The sequence below is a fragment of the Pseudorasbora parva genome, chromosome 17, assembly GCF_024679245.1.
Source record: "Pseudorasbora parva isolate DD20220531a chromosome 17, ASM2467924v1, whole genome shotgun sequence".
Lineage (NCBI taxonomy): Eukaryota > Metazoa > Chordata > Actinopteri > Cypriniformes > Gobionidae > Pseudorasbora > Pseudorasbora parva.
The window spans coordinates 42,873,789-42,898,352 of record NC_090188.1 but is presented as its reverse complement, the minus strand read 5'-3'; the positions used below and the strand labels follow the sequence as shown (position 1 = coordinate 42,898,352).

General features: G+C 38.5%; 1 protein-coding gene across 2 annotated transcripts; it reads left to right on the top strand.

Annotated features, from left to right (window-relative positions):
- Window positions 1–2,399: 2,399 nt before the first annotated feature.
- On the top strand, window positions 2,400–23,048 carry LOC137045451 (otoraplin-like). 2 transcript variants are annotated; one of them, XM_067422077.1, is made up of 4 exons: window positions 2,400–2,622; window positions 6,898–7,037; window positions 7,125–7,235; window positions 22,405–23,048. In XM_067422077.1, exons 1-4 carry the CDS (start codon window positions 2,502–2,504, stop codon window positions 22,540–22,542), a joined length of 510 nt encoding a protein of 169 aa, XP_067278178.1. In that variant the 5' UTR covers window positions 2,400–2,501; the 3' UTR covers window positions 22,543–23,048. The 2 variants fall into 2 exon arrangements, with proteins under 2 accessions (XP_067278178.1, XP_067278179.1); XM_067422078.1 differs by lacking the exon at window positions 22,405–23,048 and adding an exon at window positions 12,539–16,983.
- The last annotated feature ends 1,516 nt before the right edge of the window (window positions 23,049–24,564 follow it).

The following is a 24,564-nucleotide window of genomic DNA, read 5'->3' as shown; positions in this document are numbered from 1 at the left end:
TTGCAGATTATTGAGCGGTCACACCGCTCCGCTCCGATCTTTCTCGTCAGAACACTCTTGTATTGAAAAATGGTCGGGTTTAAATCGGGCTCATAATTACAGTTAATTTGTCGGGCATGGCCGGGCTCAGACAAAATAAGGGGCTCGGTGGGTCGGGCTTGATTTTTTGAGCTCTAAACTCCAACTGTGACTGTTGATTGCAGGGTTCATTGAGTAAGAGGGTTTGACTGACATTTTTCGAGCAGGACTTGCAAAGCCCGCATGTGCATTCAACGCGATAAAGCGTAATTTTAAAGGGACAGCCAACATATTATAAAATCCGGCTACAATATTTCCCGGCATCATCGGGGCCCTCCCCCAGCCCGGGGCCCTGGGCTTAAGCCCAGGTAAGCCCGTGCATTAATGCGGCCCAGGTAATAATAATAATAATAATAATAATAATAATAATAGATTTTATTTATAACGTGTAGGCAACCATAAGCTTATTTCATGTTCTACCTGCAACTTATCCAGTCATTTCTGATTACTGGATGAGGATTTCTCAAAATTATATAAAAATGAGAAGTAAAAATCTTAAAAGTTTTACAGTTTTTTTAAAAACTTTAATACAATAACTATAATAGAGTATTTAAGCTTCATCCACTATGCATCTATCAATAGCAAAGCCTAGCAACTAGCTGAGTACATGCTAGCAGTGTGTTAAAACAAGCTAGCAACATGTTATTTCATGCTAACAACATGCTATCAACATGCTAAATCATGCTAGCAGCATGTTAATTAATGTTAACATGTTAAAACATGCAACCAACATGCACAATCATGTTAAAAAGCTAAAACATAACATGACAAATCCTTCAAGTAACATGTTAATTTATAAAAAATATAATAGCAAACACCAAACCACAATATGCCAATTAATGTTAAAATGTTAATGTTAAAACATGTTAATTAATGCTAACAACATGCTAAAACATGCAAGCCACACGTAAAATCATGTTAACAACATGTTAATTCATAGGAAAACAGACTAGCGGCATGCTAATTACTGTTAAAAACATGTTAAAAATGCTAGAAACGTTAATTTGTGATAAATTTATTAGCAAATATGTTAAATCTTGCTAGCAACTTCCGACTTCATGTTAACAACATGCACATTCATGTTAACATATGTTAACAACATGTTAATTCATGTTAACAACATGTTAGCAACATGTTAAATCATAATAACAACATGACACATAACACGTTAACCAAATGTTAAAACACGCTACCAACATGCACAATGAATGTTCATTCACTTTAACAACATGTTAAAACATGCTACCAACAATCATGTTAACAAGCTAAAACATAACATGCCAAATCCTTTTAGTACCATGTTCATTTATTTTTAAAATTTGATCGCAACAATACCAAACCATGTTAACAATATGATAATCAATGTTAAAACATGTTAAATAATGTTAAAACATGTTAATTAATGCTAACAAAAGCTAAACATGCCATAGCCACACGTAAAATCATGTTAACAACATGCAAAAAAAACAGCATGACAAATAATGCTAGTAGCATGTTGATTCATGGTAAAACATACTAGCAGCATGCTAATTAATGTTAACATGTTAAAACATGCTAGCCACACGTAAAATCATGTTAACAACATGTTAAAACACGTTACAAGGATGACAAATTAATGCTAATAATATGTTCATTCATGGTAAACATACTACCAGCATGCTAATTAAGGCTAACAACATGGTAATTCATGATAAATATGCTAGCAACATGTTAAATCATGTTTGCAACATGCTAAATCATGTTAGGAAACATGCTAATTCATGTTAACATGTTAACGACATGTTAAAAATGCTAGCAACATGTTAATTCATGCTAAAACATTTTAGCAAAATGTTAAATAATGTTAGCAACATGCTAATCCCCATTAACATGTTAGTAACATGGTGAACATTTTTTAATTATGTTAGCAACATGAAAAAAAACATGTAATCAAACATGCTAATTCATGTTAACAACATGTTAAAAATGCTAGCAACATGTTAATTCATGCTAAAACATTTTAGCAAAATGTTAAATAATGTTAGCAACATGCTAATTACCATTAACATGTTAGTAACATGTTGAAAAAGTGCTAAATTATGTTAGCAACATGAAAAAACATGTAATCAAACATGCTAATTCATGTTAAATCATGCAACCGATGTGGTAAAACATGCTAGAAACACGTCTGTTTCTTTGCTGTCCCAAACTTCAATTTCAAAAATTGAGTTCAAACTTTCAGACAAGGCTTTTTCAAGCCAAAGTTGCGCGTCAGTGAGATGAAGAGAGCATTGAGCTGGAGAGAGCGGCTCCGGAAGCGGAGCAGGAATGTGTGGCTGAAGTCTCCTCTGATTGGCTGAGCTTCTACAGAGACTCTCAGTCAGTTCTGCTGTTGACTGTGGCCGTCTGAAGAGATTCCCGCTGATATCCATTAGTATCTGAAGATGGACAAACCTCACGGCCTGATGCTCCTTTTCATCCTTTCCATCGGATCTCACATGGCATGTGCTGCTCTAATGGATAAACTGGCAGACTTCAAGATCTGTGCAGACAACGCCTGTTCATGTGAGTTTACATGTCCATGACACAAGTCTTTACTTTAAATCAATATTCAGCCAGTTGTTTAAAACCTTTTTTGTGTTTTTGACTAGTTTTGAAGCTTTGAGTTTTGCAGTGCATGGCAGGTTTTATTGGGACAACATGCCCCAGCGTTGGTCAGCATGTTTTCAACACACTGGGCAAAACTTGGAGGAAAAAAAGGCTCAAAAAAGATTTATTTCATAGGGATTCCATTGATTAACCATTTTTTGTTTCCACTAAGAACCTTTTAGTGAATAGTTTACTAAAATAACTTTTTTTTTCTTAGCGTGAAGAACATTTTAACTTTCCCTGCCAGTTTTTTTTGTTGATAATTTTTCCATAATTTCATGGCACCAGAATATTTAGTATGAATATCTGAACATGTAATAATATATCGAAAGAGAACCGACCATCTGCTTTTAAAAACCTCCAGTTCATCCTTCTTTTCAGGACTTGGTTTTCAGGAATAGTTGACTTTAATGCTGAATTTATATTTCAGTGCTATCACACTTAACTAATTTGCAAATTCATAATTAATTCGCCAATAAACCAGTTTTATTGATTGCAATAAAGACTTGAAGCTAATGGGAACATTGGAATTAAGAAAAGCAATTTTTTATATTTTTAGTGTGATGACCAAAAACATCTTTCTGAGATTGTGCCCATTTATAAAACAAAACGTGTTCACTTTTATTTAAAATAAAAAATACATTATTACCACTGTAACCAGTAGATGGCAGCAGAGGAGTATTTATTGGCCCATATTTTCCCATTTTTGAAATATATATATATATATACAGTATTGTTCAAAATAATAGCAGTACAATGTGACTAACCAGAATAATCAAGGTTTTTCGTATATTTTTTTATTGCTACGTGGCAAACAAGTTACCAGTAGGTTTATAGATTAGCTTCACACAGACGTCTTCTAACTGTCACAGTACTTACAGGTAACTCCAGACTGTCTTTGATCATCCTGGAGGTGATCATTGGCTGAGCCTTTGCCATTCTGGTTATTCTTCTATCCATTTTGATGGTTGTCTTCCGTTTTCTTCCACGTCTCTCTGGTTTTGCTCTCCATTTTAAGGCATTGGAGATCATTTTAGCTGAACAGCCTATCATTTTTTGCACCTCTTTATAGGTTTTCCCCTCTCTAATCAACTTTTTAATCAAAGTACGCTGTTCTTCTGAACAATGTCTTGAACGACCCATTTTCCTCAGCTTTCAAATGCATGTTCAACAAGTGTTGGCTTCATCCTTAAATAGGGGCCACCTGATTCACACCTGTTTCTTCACAAAATTGATGACCTCAGTGATTGAATGCCACACTGCTATTTTTTTGAACACACCCCTTTCAACTAATTCAACTAATTGCCCAATTGCACAGCCTTAAGAGCGTGCATATCATGAATGCTGGGTCTCATTTGTTTTCTGAGAATCTACTGAACCTACTGGTAACTTGTTTGCCACGTAGCAATAAAAAATATACGAAAAACCTTGATTATTCTGGTTAGTCACATTGTACTGCTATTATTTTGAACAAGACTGTATATATATATATATTTCACTTCTGAATAAATATGAAACATTACAAAATCACTATGTTTAGTGAAAAACAACAAAGCAAACACTGCACTAATGTGCACAATAAATCCTTAATTTGCAGTGTGTTGAGCCAAACAAAAGAGTTCAATTTAATGGTTTTTCGCTGAGGATGAACACTGATGGACACATCTTTTTTTTTATGTTGTCTTTTATTTGAATAACTAAATTAAGGCTAGGCCTTACTATTAAAGTGCCTTTATTCTTATTCTATATTATAAACTAAATGTTAGACTATTTATGCGGTTAAATCTACCTTAGGACACTGAAGATACCAACTCATTGCAGAATACACTCAAAAAATGATATGTTGGATTTACTTTTTTGTTCCATGTAACTGGTTTATGTTCAATTTAATTAACATTGTTTATTTAGGTCAACTTAATTTTTTTTTACTTAAGGTTAATTCAATGCATTAATTTAGTTGAATCAGGTTAACATTCTTAATATTGTCCAAAACTATTAAGTTCAATTATTCTAAAATGAATATCAAACATGAATCATACCAAGTAATCCAGTTGAATTACAACATTTATCTAACAAGAAAATATTATCCAAAATCTTATTGACTATAGCCAGAAGATGGGTTTGTTACATCCATAAATCAACTTTAATTGTTATTATCAGATCAAGCACACGCTCAACTTCCCCACAATGATAACCTCTAAAAACACGCACACAACACACACTATTAAATACCAACATAACATTAAACTTTAAAAAGTCTCTCCATTTTCTCATCTTGTTAAAAAAACACTTTATTTAAACATTTACTCTCTGAATTCAGCCCCTTTGCAAAGCATGATGGGAAGTGAAAGTCCTGTTTGATCGGGTTCTTGATTGAATCATGTTATTTCAAAATAAAAACATCAAGTTATGTCAAAGAGTAACGCTTTTAAGTAAGGGATAATGTCCACCCAGCCGGTTGTTATCGCAGAATAAACCCCTCCAGAGTGATCAGGACCCCGAGGCAAAGCGGAGCGTCACTCTGAAGGGGTTTATTCTGCGATCACAACCGGCTGGGTGGACATTATCCCGCTTATTACACGCCTACTAGTCTCAAATAAATTACACACTAAATATTGTCTTGAGAATAAATATTTTATTAGCTCTTACGCAAAGCTTACGCGAAGGAAAACAGTTCCAGACTGCTTTAAGCCTTTATCTATTGCTGCTAAATGTTGAAATGATGCTGAAAGGGTTAGTTCACCCAAAAATGAAACCAAGCCTCTGATTTACTCACCCTCAGGTCATTATAGGTGTTTATGACATTCTTCTGTCAGACAAATACAATCAGAGTTATATTTAAAAAGTCCAGGCTAACGTTAATCCCAGCAGTAGTTGTAGTTGTGTTTGAAGTCCATTAAATGCAGCTGTCCGTCAAATAACGTGCTCCACACGACTCCGATGGGTTAATAGAGCCTTCTGATTCCAATCGATGCGTTTGTGTAAGAAAAATATCCATATTTAAAACGTTATAAAGGAAACCTGCCTTGAAGTCTTCCATTGTAACCCACGGCTGTTTAAGCCACAAGATGGCGCCAGCGTTAAGCACAGAAGTAGTGCCGGTCAAGATAACTCGCAGTACCCGGATGAGCGGTGTGTGTTACCTGGAAATAACACACCGCTGGAATGAGTGATTGACCAATCAGAATCAAGTATTTCACAGAGCCGTGTAATAAGTCAATATAACATGAAGCAGTTACATTTGAACCAGAACCCTGATATAATGGGCCGATTTCAAAACAAAGCTTCAAACCGCTATGAATCAGTGAATCGATTCATGATGCGGATCGCCCAAAGTCACGTGATTTTCAGCAGTTTGACACACGATCCGAATCATGAATCGATTCACTGATTCAAATCATTTTATGAAGACACGAGAAGAGTTTTTGTGAGCAAAATAACCTCTAAATAACGACTTATATAGTGATGGCCGATTTCAAAACAAAGCTTCAAACCGTTATGAATCAGTGAATCGATTCATGATTCGGATCGCGTGTGTCAAACTGCTGAAATCACATGACTTTGGGCGATCCAAATCATGAATCGATTCACTGATTCATAACGGTTTGAAGCTTTGTTTTGAAATCGGCCATCACTATACAAGTCGTTATTTAGAGGTTATTTTGCTCACTAAAACTCTTCTCTTGTCTTCATCAATGATTGTAGAGCCGCTGTAGTGAGATGGGCTTTGTAACGACGTCTTTAGTGCCTTTATGGGTCTTGAGAGAGGAAATGACATTGGTGTCAATGAAGGCCTTTCTGAGCCATCGGATTTCAACACTAATATCTTATAATATATTATTTTTATTTTATTTTATTTTTATTTTTATTTTTAAAAGTGGCTATTTACTACCACTTGGTGTTTTGTAGCACTTTGAGATTGTAAAAATGTAAAGTGCTTTACAAATAAAATTCATTATTATTATTATTTATTATTATCTTCATCTGTGTGTGAAGATGAGCGGAGGTCTGACGGCTGGCCAACCACAGGAGGAATTAATCACAGAGTTTAACATTTCTGGCTGAACTAACCCTTTAAAGTGAACAGCTTTATACAATACATTTTTTTTTGAGTGTACCTTAAGTTCTTAAGAACGTGTGCATATGGTCAATAATGCTGTAAATATTATAAATGTCACATGCTTCTCACAGATGTTATTTCAATGGCTGAAGCTCTTGAAGACTACGTGGCCTCAGACTGCAGATTCATTAACCTGAGGAGAGGCCAGATGGTCTATGTGTTTGCTAAACTCAAGCCTGTAGAGGGCGCTGGAGTCTTCTGGTCTGGAAGTGTGCGTCTCTCACATTTACTCTGCGTTTGACATTTGTCTCAGCTGATCTGTGCGACTCCATAAATCACACCAGCTTTGCTCTCGCAGGTTTACGGGGACCGCTATGTAGACCAGATGGGGGTCATGGGATACTTCCCCAGTAACTATGTCAATGAGACGCACGTCTTTGAGAAGAAAACTGTAGAAATCCCAACAACGGTAAGTACACATGATTTAATTGTGTACATCGGTCCCACATGCATCAATGCCGTTAAAGAAACATAATTTGTTCATGTAACTTCAACATCATGGAATGAATACATTTTAAGTGACTCAATTAAGTATTTTCAAAGAGAATTTTATATGACTCCCTGACATGATTCAGACATTCAATGTCATATATTCATTTTTCCACTACAATTTCATATACTTTAATGTTGCAAACTGAATTATAATACTGCACTAGCTAGTTGACAAACTTTTAGCTAGCAATATCACACTAGCATCTTAAATGCTAAGCATTAAAAGCTTCATCAGCAAAGCAATAATGACATTAGTGGTATTAGTCCACAGCCTAAGCAAATGCTCCACTCTTCTCCACAATGGTAACCCACAATAATTGAAATTGTTCTAATAATTCCAACATAATTGAATATTAAACTCTATTAAACACAATCAAGTCTCCCCCTTTTTTCATTTTGCTCATTTTGTTATAAATCATTCATGTAACGCAATACAAACTGATTAATTTTGACTTCAATTTGACTTCAATTTAAGTGTATTGAACACAATCAAATTAAGTTTGGACAAAATGTTTAGCAATTGTGTTGATTTAGCTCATTTTAACTAAGCAATTTGAGCAAACAGTAAACATTTTTTGGTAACGTTGTCATTTAAATTGTTCTAATAATTCCAAATTAATTGAATTAGGGGTGTCCATGGTTAACCGATTGACCGATTAACCGTTAAAAATTGCGTAACCGAGTGAAACATTTTGCTCGGTTAAGTGGCGTCAATGACGTACTTTGAATTTAGTTGTAATATATTTTTGCACCACTAGAGACCGCCAGAGCGCTCCCAGATATTTGTAATATCCACAAGAAGAAGTCATGACCAGCTTTCTAAGCGGGCAAAGAAAAGTTGAGCGTGGGAGCACTTTAAAAATGAGAGTGACGGGGCGAAATGCAAGTATTGCAATGCAGTGCTTACCGCATTCTTCAGGCTATAAGTTGCTCCGGAGTATGAGTCGCATCAGTCAAAAAATGCGTCATAAAGAGGAAAATAACATAAGTGGCACTGGACTATAAGTCGCATTAGGGCAGAAGCAGAGCGCGAGCCGCGTGCGCTGTGCATAACGGAGCAGAAGAAAGAAAGTTTGAAGTGAGAAACTTGTGAGGGACTAGAGAAAAGCAGACGTTACTTTAACTGTAATGAAGAAAACAAAGAAAGCTGATCGCGGACTGAAAGCAGGATGGCCAGAGCTGAAGGAACGAGTCCACAGATGGGAGAGGCTCAGCCGCGCGAGTCAAACGCTGTGGGAATCATTCTCGGCTACTCTCTGATTATGTAGTCCATGATGTGCATTTCTCTCTATATCAGAGTTTACGCTAGCCTAGAAATCTAGACGCACCCTAGCGGCAGCAAATTTAATTTGCCCGCAAGTGTGGTCTAGCAACTCTCAATTCCTATCTGAGCTGTATTCCTCAGAATCTGGACGGCCCAATCACATCGTGTAGGCTATAGAGTCGGCGGGCGGGGCCATAATGACGACGGCCGAGTTGCGTTTGCGTGCTTCTAGTAACACAGAAACTGGCGAACGGCGGCGGTCTTTCGAATCAGCTTTGACCGCGACTCTGGAAGACTTGGAGTTAAGCTTTCCTCTGAGAAAAGAACAAAGAACGGCACTGAAGTCATTCTTAAAAAGGGAAGATGTGTTCTGAGTTTAGCCGACCGGATACGGCGAATGTTTAATCAGTCAATGAGCTCTGATTCACCTTCGTTGCTCTGGTTGGTGTAGCGCTATCCTATCGCGTGCAGAGGGAGTTTGACAGACAGCCGTTTATCCGCCCCTCGGATTGAGCCGTCAATGGTGAGTTTCCAGACCAAACATCTTGATGTGGGTCTGGCTTGTCAGGCTAAGTTTCCGCTAGAAAAAAATGGTGCCGGTCAGAGTGACCGGCAGAGGTTTCGTTTTCCGGACATTTTGATGATATGCCGGTCAAAAACTCCTGAAAGCAGTTTATGTAACTTAAAAAAAATTACATAATCAGGCCGTATATGCAACATGTTTATTAGCCTAACTTTCAAATAGACGGAAAAAAAAACATGAACGTCCGATTGGCATCAATCAACCAATTTTTTTTAACTCATAGGCGTAATTTGCGGGTGGGACAGGTGGGACATGTCCCCACCACTTTTTTAAGACATCTTGCTTCACGGATGAACCTAAATAATACAAACAAAACATCTCTGGTTAACTAGAAGAGTATCATTTCATTCGTTTGTTAAATAAGAGGCGATCGCTCGCTGCCGCTGTTATCAGTGGAGCAGATTTCTCTCGCGGCTCCTGCAGTCTTCACACAGACGAGCGCTTTAATCTAACGCTTAACGCCGCTGCAGAGACTTTCTGTTTGTTCCGGTCAGATCGCGAAACAAAATGCACAAAAACTGTTCCTGCTCTTGATGTACAACCACTGATGGTATTCGGTTTTGATGAGAGAGAAAATAGGCTACGAGGGCAGATCAGAAACGAGAACTTCTGATGAGTTTAACAGACTAGACCAGGGATTAAGCAAAGTGTGCAAATCTATTTGCCTTTATTCACGTGAAAAATCTTGGCACAACACTATTGTGTTTAGATGCAATAATTAAACGCAATTAATACATTTAATTATAAACTCAGTATGTCTCATTTAGTTGGTAACATTTAAATTGGCCACCGTGTGAAATGACAAAATCATATAATAGAATATAACAGTATACTGATAACTGTAAGCAGGTAAGCACTACAAGATGTTTTTGAAATCATTAGAGAAAACGACAAAATTACTTATTCACAAAATTACGTGTGTGAATAAGTGCTACCTGTTTAAAATGTGCTTGCACCCGATCATATTCAGTAGAAGGTTAAAAAAAAAAGAATCCCTTAAACTTTAACATCCCGCTCATGCCCATCGCCGTGATCATCTGTATCAGCTGGTTGTTTACAGTGAGTTCTGAACACTGCACCATGTGCTTATTTAAATCTTTTCGTTTCTACTCATATTAGGCTATTCCTCATGTCTGTGAGGCGAGCCTGCTGAGTTTCAGTTTAATTGAGACGTGCTCCAGTTCATGACCAATGAAAGCGATCGCTTTCCGCGACCTCATAGTCTAGGCTACTTATTTATTTCTTATTTATTAAATACATGCAATTGGCCGAAGAAACCTTTATTAAAATTAAGAGACAATTTGTACAAAACGAAAGAGAGGCTTTTTACAAAACAAAACTTAATATTAAACTAAATATAACCACCAAAATCATTTCTGACCCACTCGCATATTTGCACTTATAGGCTATCATAATCAGATGAAATCTAAAAATAATATTATAATATTTAAACATAAATATGAAGAAAAAAAAACATTGTTTAATGGCTACAACAAGTATAGTAAGCTACAGATTTATGTCACGTCTGAGCTGGATTTGAACGAACATCATTTTACCGGCGGGTTCATGAGCGCGCCTGCGGATTATTGAGCTGATCACACCGGCTCCGCTCCGCTCATTAAGCCTCGTTCACACCGCCAGCGATTTTGTCACTGCATGTCGCCAGCGCCAGAGATTCATGTCGCTAGTGGGCGTTCCCACTACACGGGTTGCATATAAACGTCATTAAATATATTTGTACTATAGTACCGTTTTTATTACTAGTGTTTTGCAGAACAGAGCAAGTTATTAGAATACATACACACTGTACTGTAATAGGTAGACCATATTGCATGCAGTTTAGTCAAAACTTACTTTATATCCCCACAATCCCAGACACGTTTTTCCATGCATCATTTTTTTAAATGTGTCTCTGTATGTAGGCTACACAGAGACATATTATAAAGAACAGGGGGCTTGCTAAAAGCTAATATCAACAACTCCTCCGGACACTGCAGTAGCAGCAGTAAAGCAGACGGATCACGTGCACTCCACTGACTTCACTCCTATTGGTTGTCGCTCGCGAAAATCGCTTCTCGTTTGCATAAAGTTGAAATTTCTGAACTTTTGTCGCGTGTCTCGAGTCGCTTGACACGCCCACATTCTGTCGCCAACAGTCACTGTCGCTCGTGTCGCCGGAAGTCGCCAGCGCTCCATTGAAATGAATGGGATCATGTCGCTTTGTCGCTGCGTGTCGCTGGCGGTGTGAACGGGGCTTGAGTCATTACAGGCTCGTTCTCGATGCTTACACGGGCAGGGCCGGTCTCTTGGGTGCATGGGCTCGGGTAGGGTTGGGCTTTATTTTTTTGAGCCGATCTACGCTCTAGTTCTGGCGAAAAATGTAGTGCTGTGCCGGCCCGTTGTCATAAATTGTTCTCGTGATGGAGCGGTAGTGGAGCGCTCTCGGAGCGAGTAAAAACCACAACGCTCCGACTTTTAAAAAAATCGCTCCTCACTCCATTCAAAATCTCGCCGCTCCACTCCTCACTCCGCTTCCACTCCACTCCGCTCACATAGGCTTCTGCTTCGCAGGCTGTGGAGAATTGCAATCCTCCAGCACGGAGCGCTGTCATGACAGCGAGGGCATCACGTCGCAGGCTTACGGTATCGATAAGAGGCAGTTTTAATCTGACAATTTGACCGAAAAGATTTCATTTTGTCGGACATTTAATTTTTTTCCCGGCCAATGTCCGGTAATTACCGGACAACGGAAACCCTGATATATAGGCGCGTTCACTACGGAGATGGCGATCGTCAAATTAATAAACTAAAAATATTAACCCTGACGCACACTATGGTTAACCGAGTATTAACCGTTAAGGGCCTCGGTTAATGAAAAACTTGAAAACGTGCAGCCCTAAATTGAATATTAAACTCTTTTAAACCCAATCTAGTCTCCTCCTTTCTCATTTTGCTCAAAAATACATAAAAATACAAATAACAACATTTACTCACTATTGATTTAGACATATGCAAAGCATGCTGGGAACTAACAAGCAGTTTCAGTTGATCCAACACAAATCCTTAATGTAACAACACAAACGGATTAAGTTTGACTTCAATTTGACTTCAATTTAAGTGGATTGAATACCATCAAATTAAGTGTATGATATAATGCACTAATCTTGAAAAAAGTTTACATTATAATGCATTATATTCTCTCTCTCTCTCCCTCTCTCTCTCTCTCTCTCTCTCTCTCTCTCCCTCTCTCTCTCTCTCTCTCTCTCTCTCTCTCTCTCTCTCTCTCTCTCTCTCTCTCTCTCTCTCTCTCTCTCTCTCTCCCTCCCTCTCTCTCTCTCTCTCTCTCTCTCTCTCTCTCTCTCTCTCTCTGTAGGACATGGACTTCTTCTGTGCATAAAGACACCTGCGCTTCTCAACCTTTTTCACCCCTGTTGTCCACAACCATATTTCAAGGCCCTCTATCTCTAGTGTTGTATTCAAATCTTTTTCTAATCTACGGCCTCTCCTAGTATATATACAGAAAAATAAATCTCTAAAATAATTATAAATGAATTCCAGAAAGAAGGTTCTCCAGGGAACTCACTCTTTTTGACCTATGGCCTTTTCCTGTTGTTCGTGATAAGCATTAAGGAAAAAGATCTTAAACAATATTTTTACTCACAATTTCTACCCAGTAAAATATTTTAGAGCATAAGAAAAATTTATATTCTTTACAAAAATGCCGGTGGCCTTATAAAGGGGTCATATAAAAGTTAATTATGTTGATTATTAGAAAAGGTTAACATGCTTTAATGTTTGAAAATCAATAATTACTGAAGGATATAGGCATCACCAAGAACTAATAGGTAATAGGTATATATATATATCACTTAAAAATAATGAATAACGGTCAGGTCACTAGTAGTCCTTGAAGAGTGAGGTGCATTTTATGACTTTATTCAGAGTAAAAAAGACAACTGATTACATCTCAGACACACAATAATAGTCTTTATAATTTATTAGTTAGTTAATAGTTTTTAATGAGGCTAATCTCATTCACTAATTATTGGAACCATCTTCTAATTTTGATATTACGTACTGATTAGTTCATCTTGTTTCCATATTAGTTAATAGTAGTAGCTGAAGTGTTTACTACTCATTAGTCCTGAATACTTACAATTCCGATTCCAAACAAGTTGGGACACTGTACAAAAATTAGAATTAAAACAGAATGCAATGATGAGGAAGTTTAAAATGTCAACATTTTATTCAGAATACAACATAGATGACATATCAAATGTTTAAACTGAGAACATGTATCATTTTCAGAGAAAAATAAGTTGATTATATCAGTCTGCAAACGTCTGGGGACTGAGGAGACGAGCTGCTCAAGTTTAGCAATAGGAATGTTGTCCCATTCTTCTCTAATACAGGCTTCTAGTTGCTCAACTGTCTTAGGTCTTCTTTATCGCACCTTCCTCTTTATGATGCGCCAAATGTTTTCTAATGGTGAAAGATCTGGACTGCAGGCTGGCCATTTCAGTGCCGGATCCTTCTTCTACACAGCCATGATGTTGTAATGGATGCAGTGTGTGGTCTGGCATTGTCATGTTGGAGAATGCAAGGTCTTCCCTGAAAGAGACGACGTCTGGATGGAGTATATGTTGTTCTAGAACTTGGATACACCTTTCAGCATTGATGGCCTTTCCAGATGTGTAAGCTGCCCGTGCCACACACACTCATGAACCCCATACCATCAGAGATCAGCTTCTGAACTGAGAGCTGAGAACAACTTGGGTTGTCTTTGTCCTCTTTACTCCGGATGACATGGCGTCCAAGTTTTCCAAAAAGAACTTCAAATTTTGATTCGTCTGACCACAGAACAGTTTTCCACTTTGCCACAGTCAATTTTATTATTACCTGTCCCAACTTTTTTGGAATGTGTAGCTCTCTTGAAATCCAAAAGAATTTCAAAATGTCTTACTTTCAAAATTTGATATGTTACCTATATTCTATTGTGAATGACATTTACGTTTATGAGATTTGTAAATTATTACATTCCTTTTTTATTCATAATTTGTAGTGCCCCAACTTTTTTGGAATCGGGTTTGTACTTATTGATCATGGACCATTATTCTAAAGTGTTACCGAAACTGTAGAAGATTCCCATGTTGTGTAAATGCACAAACAGATACTTTACACACTAAAGGAAAATGTTAAAAAGCATCATAACCCCTTTTATAACTTCTAAAAGTCTATAATTACAAGTATTAAATGCATTGCCTTGAATAGTAATCTATAAAGCCTTTCAATGCTATTATGTACCTTCTGAGTGTATACACAACCTCTTGCCACAGTAAACAAAACTCCCTATGTGTCTGAGAACACTTACTTAAAGCCCATTTAGATACAAAATTGTTCAAATTAAATTTTATAAACTTAAACTCAGCATGAAATGGAAGTTGCAATGATTTTTTCTGCCCGATTGTGCCGTATATCTGAGTAAAACGCTTGGCAAACAAGAACAAATGTTGGCGGGGCTTGATTGTGTCTGTGGGGAACTGATTGGATGGTTCTGGTTTGCTATTGGTGGATCTCATGTGAGTGACAGGTGGCCCCGCCCTCTTCATCAGAGAAGAGATGTCACTGCAAGAGGGATGGGAAGTTTTTCTGATTCAAGATTCAAGAATTTTGATTTAATCATGACTTTAACTAGCCTGACAAACCTGACCCACATCAAGATGTTTGGTCTGGAAACTCACCATTGACGGCTCAATCCGAGGGGCGGATAAACGGTTGTCTGTCAAACTCCCTCTGCTCGTGATAGGATAGCGCTACACCAACCAGAGCAACGAAGGTGAAGCAGAGCTCGCTGACAGATTAAACATTCGCCGTATCCGGTCGGCTAAACTCCGAACACATCTTCCCTTTTTAAGAATGACTTCAGTGCCGTTCTTTGTTCTTTTCTCAGAGAAAAGCTTAACTCCAAGTCTTCCAGAGTCGCGGTCAAAGCTGATTCGAAAGACCGCCGCCGTTCGCCAGTTTCTGTGTTTACTAGAAGCACGCAAACGCAACTCGGCCGTCGTCATTATGTTAAGCCCCGCCCACTCTATACACAATGTGATTGGCCTGACCAGAGTTTGGTGTTTACAGCTCAGAAGGGTATTGAGAGTTGCTAGACGACACCATAGACTGTAAAAAAATATGGCCGTAGTTTCCGTGACGTCACCCATAGGATTCTGATAAGCCGTTCTGAAGCTTAAAGTATGGGCGAGCTGGCCATCGCCATCTTGTGAGCGAGTCATCGCGTGTCATTCCCGGATAACAGAAAATGGGCAAAAAGGCGGGATGTGCGCAGAGCTGAGGTAACGCAATAACTACAGACGGCAGATAAATGGCTATCCACTTGTAACCACGCCCTTAATTATGCAGAACTTTAAGGCTTTATATAACGTAAACGAATGAGTTATAAAAAAATTCACCCCCCTCACAGTTGTCATGAAGATCAAAATTAGCCTTATAACCCAAAACCACAATTTGTACCAGGCTGTAAACATGTTTTTTTCTGCTTTAAAGTTGAGAATTTTAACATGGGGCTCAATGAGATTCTGCTCCTTCTGGAGCCGCTCTAGTGGCCAGTTGAGGAATTACAGTTTACATTACTTCCGTATTGGCTTCAAGAGAGATCGCGGGAGGTTGCCGCTTGGACGACACTTGTGGGCAGATTAGATTTGCTGCCGCTAGGGTGCGTCAAGATTTCTAGGCTAGACTTTAACCTAATTCTATGCTATATATCAAAATATCCCTTTTAGTTTCATATTTGGGACACGTCTATTCTTAATATTATACATGTTATCCCTATATACTCCTAGCTGTTCACTAGTTCATTAGTTCAGATGTCAGCAGTCCGCATGTAAATAAATGTGTAAATAAAGGTTTTCCTGGTTATATTTGGATACAGCAGAGGGCTCGGTGTGTGTGTATTAATCTCAGCAATGTGCTCTGTCCATTCTGATGGAGTTTAATAGCAGAAAATTGAAGGTAATTACCTTGAAGAGCATTCTCTCTCTCTCTCTCTCTCTCTCTCTCTCTCTCTCTCTCTCTCTCTCTCTCTCTCTCTCTCTCTCTCTCTCTCTCTCTTGACATTAATGGATATTACCAAATTCAATTTGCAGTCTGCATGGTACTTTTGTCTTCCAGTGTCAAGCCTTTCAATTACTTACTGCTGTGTAGGCAACCATAACCTTATTTCATGTTTTGTATGTGGAACATAATTTGTCCGTAGCAGAAGGAACAGAGATAAAGATGCAGTGAAAGACCAAAACGAGCCCTGTTTTTAAAGTACTGCTATAGTTGTTTGAGCAAAAACGGATATTCTGCCATCATTTCCTCCCCCTCATGTTACTGACACGTCTAATGGCGCCATATTTGATCTAAGAGCCTCAAGCTCATGAGTCGTGTAGATTATAAGAACGCTTGTTTATGGAAAAAGATCTCCAGTTACGTTACAGCACTTTATAGATTGCTTTAAAGCAAGTACACTGTAAAAATTTACCAGAAATGTTGGTTGCCAGCAAGCCTTTAAATTACCAAGAGTACCGTAAATCATCAACTTTACTGTAAAAACACAGGAAAACAAGAGCAGCTTTAGAGGTGTCATGAACTGGCTTTTAAACATTTTTATACTGTTGTCTGAGGTCAACTAATGTTTGTGTGGTTTTTACATTCAAAAGCATCATAACTAATAAGTAATAGGTAGGGCTGGGACAATTTTTTAAAAATTTTTTGAAACGCAAAATATGCGCATCGATTCGTCAGACCCAAAACGAAGATGGCGGCGCCGGAGAGTAGTAGCAACCATAGATATACATAATAAAGTATATTATTTAATTAATATATAAGTATATTATTTATTATGTATATCTATGGTAGTAACACGAGTCCTAAGACTTCCAGAAGTGCAAGGCTTACGGGTTGGCGCGCGGCGCGCACGGAACTAGCGCTCTTAACACAGGCGCGCATGCACGCGTTTTGTTGTCACGACTACATAAACACATTTCTTCACACATGAAGCAGGCATGTGATTGGCTAAGGACAAAAAAGCAGGAAAATATACCATATTTTATAATATAGACCAACCCCACCCCCGCCGCGCCGCGCCGAACAAACTGGTGGCGGATCAATACGGACAGTAAAGCAGGACCCATAACAACTTATTTGAACAAAAAAATACATTTTATTGTAATAACTTTTTTGTACAGTATGAAAAATAACTAATTATTTGGTGGATGCATTTTTACCCAATTTTAATAGCTAAATGTGCAACATGCACATTTTCATGTCAAAAGAAGGCCTCAATTTTTCTATGACTCTTTAGCCTTTGTAGAAAGCTTTTTTAGAGCCTCTACACGTTTCTTTTGGAATTTGCGCCTGGCATGATAAATTAATCTATAATGACGAAATGGGGGTGCAATTCACCTTTATTCCACAAGGTGGCGATGTCTGATACACAATGATGAAGTGACGTTTCACTCATAGTTACCTCTGACAGAAAACGAAACAATAATAATTATAATCTGCAAAACTTGAAATGACTCAGTGATTTACTACAGCAAGTACTAAACACAATCATATGTTAGTGTCACTGTCTCTTGATGATGGATGTGGTCAAGAAGCTGTCAGTGAGCAAAATATTGATTTTGAAGACGTTGAAAATGAGTTGGAGAATATGCTGGAGATCGCGAATATGAGGCAGATGCTGAATATACTGGTAAACGAGCTCTGACGAGGAAATATGATGATGGTATTAAACATCTGCTCAAACTGAACCCTTCCAAGCTCCAAAAGGTAACGAAATACGTTTTATTTTATTCTTCTGTAGCTGTTACTCTAACATCAGGAGTTGTATATATTATCGCGACAGGTAGAGGTATAACGTTATCCATGTTAAATATAGAACCGGGTCCCCAATATGTAAGAATGTTTGGCGAAACAGTCATGCATTTAAGGGTTAAGCTATGGAATGGCTTCAGATGACTTTGTCACCCAAACTGACGTGAAAAAAGCGGGGGGCGCCGAAAAGCGCGCTGTTTGCATATATAGCTAGTGCTAGCAAATACAAGTAATGTTAGCTGTCAAGTTAATGTTAAATGCAGCTTAAACATCCTGCCATAGTGGAAAATCAATCAAAATCGATCATCTAATCAATCGACAACAAAGTCAAATTAGTAACTTATAGGTTATATATAGACACAAGCAATAGTATACCCAGATCATCCGATCCGGCGATGTTCTTGTCACGATACAGTCCTTGTTGCCCATCCCGCGATCGTGGTTTCGACCCGGGTTACCATGGTGACGGCTGTGAGATGACGGTCAACCCACCAATCCCCCCCCCCACCCCCGCCATTTTTTTTTTTTTACAGATCTGCATGATTTACGTAGGTCACATTTTCAGGTCGGAAAATCCGGAATTCCGGATTAATCCGGAAAAATCACATCCCTGATGAAGACAGATGTTTTGGTCATATGTATTTTAATCACAAAAACAAACGTTTGCATCAAGTGAAAGCATCAGGCACATGGGCTACCTACATAATAAGCTGTTTTAAATTTAAAATGTTCAATGTCTAATCGCGCTGATGTGACCGAGGGTATATCCATCCTCTAAGTGAGCAATCTCATCCCAGGACTATTCCGGTTTTAAACGGAATATTGGCGCCCGTAATACACTCCACATGTAACTGTTTTCCCTGTCATGCCGCGGATGCGCGTGGCGTTTCTGTTGCGGGTCAGCCACGGGGCTGCGTGGCGTTTTCTCTGCCTCTGCACACTAGAAGCGTGTCTGACGCGGCGCTGCTGCTGCTATGATGCGGAGGGAAGCCCTATTCCTAATGTTAAACAGAAATAGCCTACTGATACAGCAAAGACAACGTCGGCAGTAGCCTATTGACCACATATCTATGGTATTGCCGGCAAAATAGGCTACAGAATATTTCGTTCTGTATTGACAGTTGCAATATTTCAAAATCGATAATTGTCGTTTTTTTATTATTACAATTAGGCCTATATCTGCATATATGTAAACCTACAGACTTTGAAACATGAAAATGTCATTTATTAATACAGGGAGTGCAGAATTATTAGGCAAGTTGTATTTTTGAGGATTAATTTTATTATTGAACAACAACCATGTTCTCAATGAACACAACAAACTCATTAATATCAAAGCTGAATATTTTTGGAAGTTTTAGTTTTTAGTTTTAGCTATTTTAGGGGGATATCTGTGTGTGCAGGTGACTATTACTGTGCATAATTATTAGGCAACTTAACAAAAAACAAATTTATACCCATTTCAATGATTTATTTTTACCAGTGAAACCAATATAACATCTCAACATTCACAAATATACATTTCTGACATTCAAAAACCAAACAAAAACAAATCAGTGACCAATATAGCCACCTTTCTTTGCAAGGACACTCAAAGGCCTGCCATCCATGGATTCTGTCAGTGTTTTGATCTGTTCACCATCAACATTGCGTGCAGCAGCAACCACAGCCTCCCAGACACTGTTCAGAGAGGTGGACTGTTTTCCCTCCTTGTAAATCGCACATTTGATGATGGACCACAGGTTCTCAATGGGGTTCAGATCAGGTGAACAAGGAGGCCATATCATTAGATTTTCTTCTTTTATACCCTTTCTTGCCAGCCACGCTGTGGAGTACTTGGACGCGTGTGATGGAGCATTGTCCTGCATGAAAATCATGTTTTTCTTGAAGGATGCAGACTTCTTCCTGTACTACTGCTTGAAGAAGGTGTCTTCCAGAAACTGGCAGTAGGACTGGGAGTTGAGCTTGACTCCATCCTCAACCCGAAAAGGCCCCACAAGCTCATCTTTGATGATACCAGCCCAAACCAGTACTCCACCTCCACCTTGCTGGTGTCTGAGTCGGACTGGAGCTCTCTGCCCTTTACCAATCCAGCCACGGGCCCATCCATCTGGCCCATCAAGACTCACTCTCATTTCATCAGTCCATAAAACCTTAGAAAAATCAGTCTTGAGATATTTCTTGGCCCAGTCTTGACGTTTCAGCTTGTGTGTCTTGTTCAGTGGTGGTCGAATTTCTGCCTTTCTTACCTTGGCCATGTCTCTGAGTATTGCACACCTTGTGCTTTTGGGCACTCCAGTGATGTTGCAGCTCTGAAATATGGCCAAACTGGTGGCAAGTGGCATCTTGGCAGCTGCACGCTTGACTTTTCTCAGTTCACGGGCAGTTGACTATTTTGAATGAAACGCTTGATTGTTCGATGATCACGCTTCAGAAGCTTGGCTATTTTAAGACTGCTGCATCCCTCTGCAATATATCTCACTAGTTTTGACTTTTCTGAGCCTGTCAAGTCCTTCTTTTGACCCATTTTGCCAAAGGAAAGGAAGTTGCCTAATAATTATGCACACCTGATATAGGGTGTTGATGTCATTAGACCACACCCCTTCTCATTACAGAGATGCACATCACCTAATATGCTTAATTGCTAAAAGGCTTTCCAGCCTATACAGCTTGGAGTAAGACAACATGCATAACGAGGATGATGTGGTCAAAATACTCATTTGCCTAATAATTCTGCACTGCCTGTATGTATTCGTTTCAAAATGATATATAAACATCTTTTCCTATTCTATTTTGCCTGGAGAAGCTTCCAACACGCGTGAAAAATAGGCGCTCTTCTATTTCTAGCATGCAGGCGTTTTCCGCGCGTCACGCAGGCAGTGTGCAAACTCTAACCTGTTAACATGGGAGCCGAAACAAAAAAACGGACACGCCACGAAGCCGAGACGCTCACGGCACGCTTCCCCGGATTTGATTAACCAACTTGTTGATATTTAATCGATGGGCATCGCCTGTAGGCTGAGCTGCATACATCAAAAAATCATATATTGTGTTTCTTTGTTGTTGGTTTATACTTATTTATTTGTGTGTGTGTTTGTGTGTGTGTGTGTGTACTTTATGTTTTCAAGGTTTTATTGAATGCATTGCTCTTGTATAGTCTTTTACTTTGGAATCGTAAGAGCAATAAATATATTGCAATGTTAAGGAATTCGTTTTTTTTCATTCAGATATTTAAAAATTAATCGTTAGATTCAGGAAAAATTAATCGTTAGATTAACCGATGCATCGAAAAAATGTTTATCCCAGCCCCAGTAATAGGCTATTTTCGACACTGGTTTTGAGGCTCTCTCCTGAACGCTGGGTTTTGATGTCACTGGAGACTTGGAAGTAAACGCCCACGGCTAGGATTTGAAAAGATTTGCATATTTAATGAGCTTCAGCTCCAGTTCAGTTCATATGAGGGATTGATTTGAATACAGCCGGAATGATTCGCTGATTGATTGATTGATTGATTTTATTTTTATTACTTGGCCCGCCTGATCGTTGGATATAAGCACAAACCACACACACACACACACACACACACACACACACACACACACACACGGTCTTCAAACATCAATTCAAGAGAGTGAACAGCGCAGATCAAGAAAGGATATATAACATGATCTGATCTGTTCTGGTCCTGAATCGCAGTGAACCACAAATAAAGGATTCTCCATCCTGTGACAGCGTGCTGAGGTATGTTCTGTTAGACACGTACACATAATCAAAATGATCAGTAACAATGCAATACTATCACATATAAAAACACGTTTAACTCACATAAGTGTGTTGCACCATTCCTGTCAGATCCAAAGCACAGCAGTGTGTTTTAATCTTAATATGTCTGAAAATCCAGTGTCGACCTGTGTCTTGTTTACAATCGATTATCTTGCTATCTTCTGCGTGTTTATTGCTCGTTTAGCTCCACAAGTCGGCGGGCGGGGCTACACAAGTCGGCGGGCGGGGCTACAGAAGTCGGCGGGCGGGGCTACAGAAGTCGGCAGGCGGGGCTACAGAAGCAGGCGTACACATTTTTCTGTAGAGGCGGAGTTTCCTCTTCTAATACGTCATTGATTTGAAAGCCTTGTTTTCTGGGCCTGGTGTCTATAAAAGATTTTCTTTGATTAAAAAGGAAGTTTTCAGCTCTGACAGTTACAGGATAATCTTATATTACCATGACCTTTTATATATCAAACGCTCAAGGGAAAGTTGATTTCTCAGTAAGAGAGAAAAGAGAGTATGTGCTGTCTGTACATAATAAAACATAATTCTGTGGCAAAAAAACACGGAAATAAATTGTGTTTTTATCCTATTATTTCCTAGCCTGGATGCCAGCCGAGCTCAAGCCCGCCCACAACATCTGAGCTCGGGCAGTTCGGTCTGGACTCGATCCATAGAGGAGTAATTATATGGTTGTGTTTTGGCTCTTTTGCTGTGGTCGGAAATCATGCGGTGGAGTGATATGGAGCTGTAATGTGGTCAAGACCTGCTGGAACTACTTTAGCCGTGCTTTTCCCTGGAAATAACTGCACTCCCTGTAGTATAAGCTGGATATAATTGTGTTCATAATGAAAACAACCAGGTGAAACTGATAATAAAATCTTATTATCTGGTCCCCATCCGGCAAATAAAGGCTACTTTTCATCATGTGCGACTAAAAACATGGTGACGTGTGTAAAGCAATATCTTGTAGGTGATTTTATGGGTGTCTGAGTCACAAGCCCTGCTTTCACACAGAGCAGAGATGAACACACACACACACACACACACACACACACACACACATACACACACACCGTCTCCTCAGGGCTGCTTTATACATGGCCTGACATTTCCTGCTTCATAAGACCGTCCTGCATCATCATTATATTCCCCTCCATGTTGATTAAAGGAACACTCCACTTTTTTAAAAAGGCTCATTTTCCAATCCCCTTAGAGTTTGGTTAACTTTTACCGTTTTTGAATCCATTCAGCGGCACTTTTAGCATAGCTTCGCATTCATCAATAAATCAGATTAGACCATTAGTATTGCATTTAAAAAGAACCAAAGACTTTTTTTCAAAGATAATATTTTTCCTATTTAAAACTTGACTATTCTGTAGTTACATCGTGTACTAAGACCAAAGGAAAATTTAAAGTTTAGATTTTTAGACCGAGATAGGAACCATTCTCTCATTCCTGGTGTTACGCAGCTCCTGAAAGTAGTCCTCAGATAGGTCACTTCCAATACGACCGGCACTAAGTTTGTGTCGTTGCAGACAATGCAGAGTTGCAGCCGGCAAATTATGTAGCGATTAGGGTTAGGGTTAGGGTTGCAGCCGGCAAATTATGTAGCGATGTAGCGATTATTCAATCAATCAATCAATCAATCAATCAATCAATCAATCAATCAATCAATCAATCAATCAGCTTTATTTATATCACCCTTTTCCAATGCCGATTGTGTCAGAGCAGCTTCAGTGTTAAATCTAATGTCTAGTGTCTAAAGCTTCAGACAATGTTGGAGGATCAGTGATTATAGTTTATAGAATTAGATAAAACCTAATGAATTAATTTTATTTGTATATTTAGTTGAATAATTTGGATCATAATGTTAGTGTCCCCAACTGAGCAAGCCAAGCCAAAGGTGACGAAAGGAACCGAAACTCCATCAGGGCATGACGGAGAAAAATAAACCTCTGGAGAAACCAGACTCAGTTCTCCTCTGGCCTATTAACACACCGTGGAGGATTATTATTCTGGCCACCGTACAGGTCAGAAATCATATTAGAACGGAATATTCGACATTTCTGGGTATCATGCAAGAGACGGCGCGTCGATTACTAGGGCTGGGTATCGATTCAGATGTTCCAATTCGATTCGATTTCGATTCTCGATTCAACGCAAATGAATATAGATTTAATACAAATACTATAGGTATTTATAAAAAAGAACAGTGAACATAAATGGGTAATTAAAAAGAAATGAAGTGCCACAAACCTGTGTATTAAACTTTTTTATTTTAGGTACACACGAGTAGCCTACATTAAAACAAAACGCATCTCTATATTTCAAATCCATATAATTGTTAAATACAACTTTGATGCAACTTTATTCTAAAAAAAATGATCTGAGAAGTATTTTATGGATATTGATATGTTTATTCTAAAACATAAAAAGGATATTGGATGATTTTTTTAAGCAATTTTCAGTACACGACAAGCTTTTCTTGCGATTTTGCCGCTCGTCATGTGCGCATTTACTTATCATACGCTACAAACGCGTTCATTATTTTTTTTACAGTCTATGGTTAATTCCTGGAGTAGTTGCCTTGGTAACGGACAACAATACCTTCACGTGCTGACTTAAGTTGACAGTGGACTAACTATTATTTGAGGAAATCTGTTTATAATATAAGCTATTAGGGTTAGAATTATTGATCCTGCACTGTATATGGACTATAATTTGAATATGTCTATAATGGCTAACGTACGTGCTTAAGTG

What these genes read in the sequence shown, in the direction of transcription:
- LOC137045451 (XM_067422077.1), top strand. Translation starts at nt 2,502, where the DNA reads ATGGACAAACCTCACGGCCTGATGCTCCTTTTCATCCTTTCCATCGGA. An exon ending in TGCAGACAACGCCTGTTCAT is followed by an intron (nt 2,623 to 6,897) that starts GTGAGTTTACAT and finishes TGCTTCTCACAG; the next exon opens with ATGTTATTTCAATGGCTGAA. An exon ending in CTGTAGAAATCCCAACAACG is followed by an intron (nt 7,236 to 22,404) that starts GTAAGTACACAT and finishes ATTATTTCCTAG; the next exon opens with CCTGGATGCCAGCCGAGCTC.